Below are 11,756 nucleotides of genomic sequence, written 5' to 3'. Positions count from 1 at the left end.
ACAATAAAAATAAATAAGAAAAAGAATTTTAAAAGTTTTTAAAAAGGACGCATAACTAGGAGAGAATGATTCTTTTTTTCTTTTTTTAAATTTATTATTAATTTCAATGAAAATTTACAGAGACTTTGGATTTCCATGCATTCATTGTTGCACTTTTCTCCCCGCCCCAACCTCCCAGCTAGTTCACTACCCTCTTGGAAAAGTAAAAGAAAAAGTCTTTCATTGTTTTACAATCCCTCCCCCCAAGTCCACTCCACTGTACAGCCTTTGCTCTGGACTCTTATCCTGACAAAAATATCTAATCACATATTCCTCCTAAACAGTTTTCTCCCTCATCTGTTTCAATGCAGTATACATTATTGAACCCATCTTTCTCAGTCTCCCCCCAACCCCGATGTCAGTCCTGTTTCACAACAGTAGCACCATGCAGTATTTGTCCTTTTGTGACAGAGATACTTCACTCAGCATAATGTCCTCCAGGGTCACCCATTTTGAATAATATTGCATGAGTTCTGTGTTTTTCAATGAAGCATAGTATTCCATTGTGTGAATATACCACAGCTTCTTTATCCATTCATTTGTTGATGGGCACGTAGGTTGTTTCCAACTCCTTGCTATTGTGAACAAAGCCACGATAAACATGGGTGTGCATATATCTGCTTGGATGTCAGTTATGGTCTCTTTGGGGTATATTCCCAGTAGTGAAATTGCTGGGTCAAATGGTATCTCTATTTGCAACTTTTTGAGGAAGTGCCATACCGCCTTCCACAGTGGTTGCACCATTTTACACTCCCACCAACAGTGAATACCCAGTTTCTCCACAACCTCACCAGCATTTGTTGCTTGCTGTTCTGTTAAATTTTGCTATTTTTACTGGGGTGAGATGATATATCATAGTTGTTTTGAAGAGAAGGATTCTTTTATGTGTTTTGTTCCAAGTAAAACAAGCCTTTCTTCATTTGTGACTAACTTTAAATCCTGCCCTCAGGTTACTGTCTCCTATTTTCTTCCTCTTCCCAGTTTTCTTTGAATTGGATTTTTTAGTAGTAGTGCTCAGGGGGAGGGGAGTGCCTTAATGTTTTGTGCACTAGAGCAGTGACAGAATGCTATTTTGGATTTAAAAGCTTGCAGTTCTTGGAGCCTGCCTTTGTCACGGACCTGGAGGGACCCCCTGCTCCTGTGCCAAAGTGGCAGCATCTGCTCGCCAGCAGCTGCTTCAGCTCAAACAAGAGGTAGTGTGTGATCATAAAAGCAAAAGCTTTGGTTGTTCTTTATTAATAGTAGAATAAACATAAGTATCTTCATAATTTAACTTCAGCTTGGCATTCATTGATTGCCCTTGGAATTTATGGTTAGTTTTGTATAACAGAAAGAACTAACTTATAAACTAGATTTTGTTTCCATCATTTCAAAGTACATGTAGTAGTTGACATAATATCTGAAGCCAGGCACAGTTGCTTAGTTTGCATCTTCTGAATCTATATTTCTCTTATCTGTACATGGCCCTGGGGAGCTCAGGTGGTGTGCTCCAAGGGCTGCATGTCTCTGCTGGTTTGAATACACAGGTGACTCCTTGGGAGAAAGATGGGCAGTCTCCTTCCATTGATATTTACAGCCTCATAAACCCAGTGGCGGTTTGCTTTGAATTGGAGCCAGTTCAACAGCAGTGAGTTTGAGGGTTTTGAGTGTATAAAGAGCTCTAGTTGTATGTTGCATAACATGACTGAAAGGTCAGTGGTTTGAATGCACCAGCCGATCTACGAAAGGAAGATGAGTAGTCCCCTTTTATAAAGATTTCTAGACTCAGAAACCCAAAGGAGGGTCACTACAAGCCAGAATCGACTTGGTGACAGTAGATTGGGTTTAGGTGAATTATCAACTACACAAACAACTCATTTTTGTCCAGTTGGAGCTGACTCATGACTGAGCCTCCATCAGGTTTTCAGAGGCTGTAAAACACACAGGAGGAGATTGCTCACCTTTTTCCCCGTGAGCAGCTGGTGATTCAAACCACCTGCCATTTAAATGGCAGCACAACTCCTTAACCACTGTTGTTGTTGTTGTTAGGTGCTGTCGAGTTGAGTATGACTCACAGCAACCCTATGAAGAACAGTTCTGGACCCTGTCCTATCCTGTGTCATCCTCACAATCTCTGACAGACTCGAGCCCATTGCTGCAGTCACTGTGTCAATCCACCTGGTTGAGGGTCTTCCTCTCCTTCACTACCCCTCTGCCTTCCCAAGTATGATGTCCCTTTCCAAGGAATAGCCTCTCCTAGCAACATGTCCGAAGTAGGTGAGGTGAAATGTCATCATCTTAGCTCCTGAGGAGCCACTAAACCACCCTAAAATTACTAATTAACAGAAGAAGGAAAAAGCATATTTATGTTTCTTAAAATAGCCTAGGTAAGCAACATTGATTAATGGAAAGATAAACTTTTCAGAAAGGCCGCAAGGTGTGGGGAGAGAACTTTGAGCAACACAAACGTAAGTCTGACTCATAACCATCATTCCCTAGCTTTGTGACTGAATACAGATTAAGTCTTCATTTTCTCATAAGATAAACTTTGGGAAACTATTAGAGGTAATAGAAGAAATGGACATATGTTTAGCATCGCACCATGCACATGTCAAGCATCTGACTAAATTATTTCTCATTACCATTGAGTAAGAAAATACTCATAGATGACTAGTCAGCAGATTTCTGTCAGGTCATAAATCACATGGAGGGAGACTGCCCACTTTTCTCCCAAAGACCCGCTGGTGGATTTGAACCATAGCAGCTGCATAACTGGGCTTAAATTACAAATCTGGTACATGGGCTGTGATTCTGAAACATTTCACTGATGATAGAGAATCTGAATTAAATTCTTCCAAGTGTAGAGAAAACTAACAGCCAAACACTAGCAAGTCATTGGTTATAAGCAGAGTCAGAGTCTAGTATGGGACATAGTCACAGATGGAGGCAAGGAGGTGTGCTGCTAACCCAAGGCCACACCTGTCTGAGGGTCTGAATCCTCTATTGGCTGCATAAAAGAAAGATGGACAATCTCCTCCCATGCGGTTCATGACCTCAGAAGCCCAACAGAAGGTCAACTATGAGTCCATGCCAAGTTGTTGGCAATGAGAGATCCACAATTATTTTCATTTATTATTGCCTGGAATGGAAAAGGGGGAAATGGAAATAAAGCCTTTGCTATCCTCTCTCCTTTCTCACTGGCCCCTCCTTGCTGGATATAGCCGGCTTACACAAACAGGGCAAGTCCAGAGTCGTGAAGCTCAAGAGTTAGGAATTGAAAGGCACACAGGGGCAGCTGCAGGTGATCCAGATCAGAGTATTCAGTGACCGCAGAAGAGAACAGGCAAGTGCTGATTAATCTAAACTAGGAAATGGATCAAAAGCCAGCAGCGGGGCTGTGTGAGGCATCCAGTGTGCCCAGAAGCAGGGAGCCTACTAGTCTAGCTCAGCATTTAGATACCAATTGTTCTGGTTTTGCCTCTGATTTATCCCCAACTTTCTTTCACAAACAGTTGGAGCTTTTGCAGAAGAGTAAAGAAGAAGCTTACATAATGGCAGATGCATTCAGAATTGCATTTGAGCAACAGTTAATGAGGAAAAGTGATCAGGCACTAAGACTGACACAAATGGATAATATGTGTAAAAAAGCCACAAAGCAGATAAATTGGAAACACCTTAAAGAGGATGGTAACTATGCATTATAATGGCAATTAATAATCAGGTATACTTCTGGTTGGTTTTGATTGTAAAGAACGTTAATTATATTGATTTGACTCATGTGGAATAATAAAGCTAAAGTAATTCACATAAGGATGTGAGTTATTAAAAATTTTAGTAACTGGAGAGAAAATGACATTGAATGTTACAAATGCAGAAGAGCTGTGGGGATCGATAGAACCATAAAATAACAGGAAGGCTCTACACTAGTATTCTACGTGTCATTTCAGTACCACCAGGTTTGTTGTGCTGGTGGTTGTTAGTGCCATCAAGTCACCGCAATTCACTGCAACCCCATGTGTGTGGAGTAGAACTGCTCTGCAGAGTTTCACAAGGCTGTGCCCTTTCAGAAGCAGATTGTGCAAACTACCTTCTAATCTGATTTGAACCCCAAGCCTTTTGGTTGGTTGTTGGGTGCTTAACTAGTTGTTTCACCCAGGGGCTCATTAAGGTCAGGTTTAAGGTTTGAAAAATAAAGAGAAGCAAATTAAAAAGACCAGGGACAAAATGTTTAAGAGCACTAGATAACTGAGGCAGGAGTTTGGTGGCCCAAGGAGCAAGCTGTCAACTCAAAGGCAAGGAGTTTGAATCTAATAAGCTGCTCTGTTATGAGTCAGTTCTGACTCGATGTACATAACAACAAATGATTGACGCAAAATGGCCAAGAAAGGAATAATGTTGAAAATGATGGCAACATCTAACATTAAATGTGTCTCTATCTATTGATATCTATGATTCTGGAAGAGATATTTACATGGCCAGGAAGGACCAGTCCTTGGAGAAGGATCTCATGCTCAAAAGGGTGGAGGGACAGTGCAGGAGAGGAAGATCCTGAATGAGATGGATTGATACAGTAACTGGGGAAATGGGGATTGGTGTGTCAAAGCCAACAAGACTGACTCAGGACAGGCTTCAGAGCTGTTGTACATAGTATCACTATGAGTTGCAGGTGATTTCACAGCAACAATTGTTCTATGCCTATCATTAGCCTGTCTTTTCAAGCACCATTGAATCTTTCCTATTCCTTCACCCTCTCTTCTGCCCACTAACCTCTAGTGTCTTAGGTCTTTTCCCTCTTCACTTGTCTACTTCCCCCTTTCCTTTCCTCTTTTGAACATCTGTACACATCTTGCTCAGTTAGCCTCCTATTTTCACAATAGTAGTCTTATGCAGTATTTGTCTTTATGTTCCTGAGTTATTTCACTCTGCATAATGCTCTGTGGACTTTTCCATGTGCATTTGTTCTTGTTGTTAGCTGCTGTCTGTTGATTCTGATTTGTGGTGATCCCCTCTGTGCAGATTAGGATGGCTCCATGGTTTTCAAGGCTGTGACCTTTCAGAAGCACACTGCCAGTTTTGCTTTTTGAGATGCCTCTGGGTAGCTTCACACCTCCAGACTTCCCACCATTGATCCATTGTTTGTACCACCTAGGGGAGCCTTCACATTGTATTACTAATTGAAGGCATATCCCTTGGGAATAAGGTTTTAATTCTTTATTTATATGCAGAAAAACAGTGATGGGGGTGGGGCTGCCTGTCATCTATATGAGAAAGCTCTCAATAGGCCATAAAGACTACTGTATAGACAAAGCTGGTTTTTTCTTAAGAGGTAGATTTACTTCAGCACCTATGTAAGTACAGACATATTCTAGAATCTTTATGGGTAATTGACAAACTTCAGGAATTTTCCATAGAAAATATGGCTCTGAGAATGAAATCTGTACATCATGGTGAGGAAGTGAGACAGGAAACAACCTTTCAAATAACCAGGTCATCTCATCTCCAAAAAGCTTAGACTATACAAGTTTTCAGCAGCTCTTCCAGGATGTCTTAGTAATAAGACTGAGTGCTATTATTAGTATATTTCAATAATATATAGAAATGCAGTATGATTGTTCCACATGGCTACTACAGTTTTACCTTTTTTTCCCCCCCCTGTGCTTTTTTAAAATAATTTTAATGAAAGTTTACAGAGACTTAGGGTTTCCAGTCATTCATTGTTGCACTTTTCTCCCTATCCAACCCCTCCCCCCCAATTCACTCTTCTCCTTGAAAAGAAAGAAAACCCTTTCATTGTTATGCAATCCCTCCCCCCAAGTCCACTCCACTATGCAGTCTTCACTCTGGACTTCGGTAATGACAAAAATACCCATTCATATATCCCTTTTAAACAGTTCTCTCCCTCATCTGTTTAAATGCAATGTGCACCCATTCCTCCCCTCACTTTCTGTCTTTTCTTAACCCTGATGTCAGTCCCGTTTTACAATGGCCCTATGTAGTATTTGTCCTTTTGTGGCTGAGATATTTCACTCAGCATAATGTCTTCCAAGGTCATCAATTTTGCATAGTATTTCATGAGTTCCTTGTTTTTCAATGCTGCATAGTATTCAATTGTGTGAATATACCACAGCATCTCTATACATTTTTTTAAATTTTTTGTGGTCTCTATACATTTTTATGTTGATGGGTACTTGGGTTGTTTCCAGCTCTTTCCTATTGCGAACAAAGCCACAATAAATATGCATGTGCATATATCTGCTTGGGTGGCAGTTACGGTTTCTTTAGGGTATATTCCCAGTAGTGGAATTGCTGGATCAAATAGTATCTCTGTTTGCAACTTTTTGAGAAAGCACCATACAGCATTCCATAGTGGTTGTACAGTAGTAACTTTTATTAGACAAGTTCTTAGAGAGGTTATAAACACCTTTCTTTTGGTTTTTATATTTCAGACTGAAGGCACAGAATCCACCCATTAGAGTTGATGAGTGTGTCCAACTTGTGTGGTTTTTCTACTTTGCTACAGTTTCACACAAAATGGGTGAAGTGCACTGCATCCCAGTCATAGTGGGACCAGGCAGGGATCACACAAAATGGGTGAAGTGCACTGCATCCCAGTCATAGTGGGACCAGGCAGGGAGGGCGTGCAGCAGTCCTGCATCTATTGTGTTTCCCCTTGTTGTTGCTGTTGCTGTGTGCCAGAGTCAGAACTGACCCATACTGGACCCTCCAGTGGGTTTTCAGAGACAGTAAATTGCATGGGAGTAGATGGCAAAGCATCCAAAGACATACTCTTGACATTTTCTTTCCTTTCTGGGGTTGAAGGACATCAGTCTACATATTGCAGGAAGTGAAGTATTAAACATTACACTAGTGTCTGTCTGTTCTAGATACTACCACAAGCTTTATTATATTTATGTCATAGTAACATTGAAGAATAAATGATGTTATTCCCATTGCAGCAGTGAGGAAAAAGGAAATTCAGAGAATGCCATACAGCTAGTGAATGACTAAATGAGGATTTCAATCCAAGTCTTTCTAGCTCTAAAGCAGATATTGCAGGGCTCTGAGGCTTTGAGCAGCCTGAAAACATACTTTAAATTTTCTTCAGAAGACAGAACTCTAGGTCTTCACTATGTGAAGAAACACATAGTGTTCAAAGTAATGTGGATTAGTAACTGACCTTTAAAATCAGGAAAGTTCAGAATGTTCTGCCCACAAAATGCCCCTCAAAGGAAATCCAATCATCACATGTATGAAAATTCAAGAACGTTTATTAAATTCCACATGTGGAGACTTTCTCCCTCAGTAGGAAGGTGGGAGGGGAAAAGCCCCGAGTTCCCCTGCGAAATAATTTTTAAGGCCTTCCTGAGTGCTACTGTCGGGGTGGGGAGATTGAGAGCATGGTTGGTGGGCCGAGGGATCAGTCATGTGGATCGGCTTTTGATGGGCTGGCTACTTTGCCAGCCTTTACTCTTTTTGTGTCACATAGACACTAGTTAACTCTTTACTATGCAAGGACAGATAAGACTTTACCTGGGGCATTTGTGTTTGCCTTAAGCTAAGAATTTTTATGGCCCACTTCTGCTTCTGGTATTAATGGTTTTTTTAAAAAAAAATGGGGTTTATGCTGTCCCCTCAGGATAAAGTCTGAATTTATGGCTTTCTTCAAGACTCTAGTTGTAGGGAGCTCTGGTGGCCTAGCAGCAAGAAGCTGCACTGCAATCCCAGAGGAACATGGTTTGAATCCACCAGATGCTTTGCTGGAAAAGGAGGGGGAATCTCTTCCTGTACCAGTCAGATCTGATTTGACGGTACACACACACACACACACACACAAAATAATAAAATTAAATTTTAAAAAATATTCTAGTTGTCTCATAATGAACTCAAAACTCACCATTAAGTCAGAACTTGACATAGCTAACCCTCAAGCAGGTCTTCTGAGGCTCTGAATCACACAGGAGGAGACTGCCCATTTTTCTCTCTTGGAGCAACTGGTGGATTTGAACTGCTTGCCTTTGGGTTGGCAGCATGACTCCTTACTCACTAGAGCTCCCTCCAGGGCAGGGACTGCATTATCTGATGAAACCACTGCGCCTTTCAGGCAAGGCAGCACCCAGTGGCCCTCTGCCCTGTGCTTCCAGTCCTGGCTCTGAAACAGTGTGTCACTCCCACTACATTCGGCTGCCTGACTCAGCTGTCCTAGAGGTCTCCTGAAGAACAGAACTCTCTCCTGATTTGCAAATTAAGTAACTTTTGTTTGTAGTTACCGATTTTACTGGAATATATCAGTCTTGTGTTTTTGTGTCTCAGCTAAATCTTCAATTTTCTCCTATTCAATTTCAGGTCTTCTACCACAAAGGAATAAGAAGACTTTAGGGCAGAAACTGTTGAGTATGCTCCCTTCAGAAAACAGCTGGAAGAGGACTGAAGACCAGGACGATCCTCAAGAAGTCTTTAAGATCTTAATAGATTTGGTTAGTGTTACTAGTGGTGTGGGTAAACGAATCCATTTCCTATTAACTCAACTCTTCCTTGCTCTATTTTTTTTTTTTAATTTAGGTTCTTTTTCTACAGAGATTTTGAGATTCCATTCATTCATTGTTGCACCCTTCTCCCCGCACAAACCCCTCCCCCCCATTTGCTCCTCTCCTTGAAAAGCGAAAGAAAAACTCCCTCATTGGTACACAATCCCCCAGGCACCTCCCCAAACCGCACCCCTTACTCCTTGCTCTATTTTTTGTGATTCAAGTGAAATCTCATCTTCCAATTATCTTTAGCTCCTTAAACTCAGAAAAACCCTTATCTCTCTCTTCCTATCCGTGCTCTCTCTGTGCAGGGTTAAAGATTCTGAAAAATGTATATAACGGACTCTCCCCTAACTGACTAACTTGTATATTTAAAATTTCTGCATGCAGCTGAATGATAAAGAAGCAGCTTTGGCTCATCAAAGGAAAGTTAGCTACATGCTTGCTCGGGCCCTGGAAGACAAAGACAGTGCTTTAAAACAGAACAGAGAAAAACATCCCATGAAAGAGAAGCTTCCACTAAAAAGCTTCAGGCACAAAACTTCAGAACTGGCTGTTTGTTCTGTGACCAGCACTTGCTCAATCCAGCACCCTCCAACACATCAAAACTACATGAGGACTCTTAAAAAATCTCATTCTTTGCCATCAGGTTTCACATTCTGATTGAGCTACATCTTGAGAAGTTGTGTGTTTTTCAAGTACTTCTAAATTTCAGGAGGCAGCTTAAATCATCAAAATTAAGGGAACATATTCTACAAAAAATTGTTAAAAATGTGTTGACATAATTTTTTTTGTTATATCAGTATTTTGTGAACTTTTAAATTTGCTAGAACATTTAAAAATGAGGGGAAAAAATGCCGAAAAGTTATTTAACTATTTAGGTTGACTATAGGGATATTCATTTTTTTAAAGCAATAATGTATAAGAATTCCTGTTTCTTAGTGCTAAGAATGACTGATAGGAACTTCTGACATATATTTATCTTGTTTTATTTGTCCTTTTCCACCATTTTTTAATTTACCATGTAAAGCATACAAATAAGTTATCTTAAACTTTAATTTTAAAAAGTTATAATGATGGGACTTAGGCAAAAGTTTATTCAAAGTTACTTTTTGGTTACCTTTTAAACTTTTCTGTTAGAATGGTGATATTTTGTAATTAGATCTGCATAGAATTTTGGCATTTGGACAAATTTGAACCACTTAGTTTAAATAATGAAATTTAGGTCACTTTTTTTTTTTTTAATTGTTTTTTTTTTTAATGTGTGTACCGTCAAATTGGATCTGACTGGTACAGGAGGCGATTGATTGTTCCTCCTTCTTCAGCATAGCATCTGGTAGGTCACTTTTATTTTTGCTACAAATTTTACATTGGTAATAATCTTTAATAACTTTAAAGACTATTGCTATGCTAATAGTCTTGTAGGTCAAAAGAGATCCATTGTATTGTCAGCAGTTATAAAACTTTATGTACTTATGAAATGTGAAATAAGATAGTGAGAGCACCTTAAATATGTTAGTAAAGTTGTGTTAATGGGACCATATTTTTGTTGATGTTATGAAATGCTGAAAGCTTAACACTTTTTAAAAAAGGAAGAATGATGAATAACAATTTCTACTAGATATTAAAATATATTTTCCTGATAGTACCACTGCACTTGACATAAACAACAGATTTTGTGAGAGGAAGAAAGAAGAGGAGAGGGAAAGAAGAGGTTCAGTAAGAATGATCTCCTAGGGAGGGAGAGGAGAGACTCTGCAAGTGCTTCCTTATTTGAAAAGCCAGGAAGGCTTTAATTCTGTGAAAATGTTTCTTTTACTGCTGGCTAGAGAAGCTGTGACCTTGTAGAAGTATTCCCTTATCTTGAAAGCCAAGGTATGTACCCCTGAAACTGAGAAGATAAAGCTAATGCTTTAAAATCAGCAATGAGAGAGTAGCAGAATTGCTTCTTTATCTTTTTCCTATTAAAACTTGGAATAAAGCAGTTCTGGGAACCCATGCATTTTGGAATTGTATCACCTGGAGGTCCCGCTAGAGCAATAAAAACGTCCTCTTACTAAAAAATAATTTGTGGTGATTTACTCCTGTGGTGTCTCTCCTGGGCCTCATCTTCCTGCAATAGTGTGAACCTAGTCCTATCCTGTCCCAACCTCACAATCTCTGACACAATTGAGCCCATAATGCCCCTGTAAACACATGATGGAAATTAATTTAAAAAATTATATTTGAAATTTTTAAGAGCATCAATTACTTTTAAAAAATCAAACTATATAATAAAAAAGATGCATGTATTTTATTATCTTACAACAAAAATGCTTTGAAAATTTTAAAAAGCTCATGTTTAATCCAGCAAGAATTTTGCGCTGTTCTAGTAGCATAGTGAATAAGGAGTTGTATTTTCAACCTCAAGGTGGGCAGTTCTAATCCTCCAGATGTTCCATGTCTCCTCCTGTACAATTTATAGAGAGCTTAGGTGGCCTAATGGTAAGAAGTTGCACTGAAAATGCAAAGACAGGTAGTTTGAGTTTACCAACTGTCCCATGGGAGAAAAAATGGGCAATCTCTCTTACAATTAACTGCCTTTGTGGTATGTAACTCTTAGGCCAGGAGGAATACGAAATCAAAAGAATGCAACAGCCTCACCTACCTGGTTGAACCATAAACCACAATGGATTGGCCCTCCCTACCCTTGGAATTAATTTAATGAAAGAAGAACTTAATGAAATAACATTTGAGCAAGAGCCTATGGTGATGAAGGAAGAAGTTCAAGCTGCTTTGATGGAAAGAGCAAAAAATAAGGCCCCAGGAATAGATGGTATACCAGTTGACATATTGCAGCTAACAGATGCTGCCCTGGATGTGCTCACCAAGTTGTGCCAAGAAATCTAGAGAACAACCACTTGGTCAACTGACTGCAAGAGATCTATATTTGTTCCCATTCCAAAGAAGGGTGACCCAACTGAGTGCGGAGACTACAGAACAATATCATTGATTTCACATGCAAGCAAAATTCTACTGAAGATTATCCAAAAACGACTGGAACAGCACATCAGCAGAGAACTGCCAGAAGTCCAGGATGGGTTTAGAACTGGCTGACTCTGAGAATGGGAATCTCAGAACATTTAATCGTGCTAATGCAAAACCTATACATGGACCAAGAACAGAGCAGGGTAACACCACATGGTTCAAAATAGGGAAGGGTATACACCAGGG

General features: G+C 39.8%; 1 protein-coding gene across 1 annotated transcript in view; it reads left to right on the top strand.

The window, feature by feature from the left end:
* CCDC125 (coiled-coil domain containing 125) overlaps window positions 1-9,210 on the top strand; it is a 50,988-nt gene extending 41,778 nt beyond the window's left edge. Inside the window, exons 9-13 of the mRNA XM_006900043.1 lie at window positions 1,125-1,232; window positions 3,531-3,705; window positions 8,362-8,492; window positions 8,934-9,098; window positions 9,193-9,210. Coding sequence (XP_006900105.1) covers window positions 1,125-1,232; window positions 3,531-3,705; window positions 8,362-8,492; window positions 8,934-9,098; window positions 9,193-9,210 — 597 coding nt within the window. The remainder of the gene's footprint in view (window positions 1-1,124; window positions 1,233-3,530; window positions 3,706-8,361; window positions 8,493-8,933; window positions 9,099-9,192) is intronic.
* Window positions 9,211-11,756: the final 2,546 nt, after the last annotated feature.

This window comes from Elephantulus edwardii, unplaced genomic scaffold (assembly GCF_000299155.1).
Source record: "Elephantulus edwardii isolate Elephantulus edwardi_28Jun2011 unplaced genomic scaffold, EleEdw1.0 scaffold00271, whole genome shotgun sequence".
NCBI lineage: Eukaryota > Metazoa > Chordata > Mammalia > Macroscelidea > Macroscelididae > Elephantulus > Elephantulus edwardii.
Note: the sequence above shows the minus strand (reverse complement) of the source record. Positions and strands in the feature narration are given on the sequence as shown.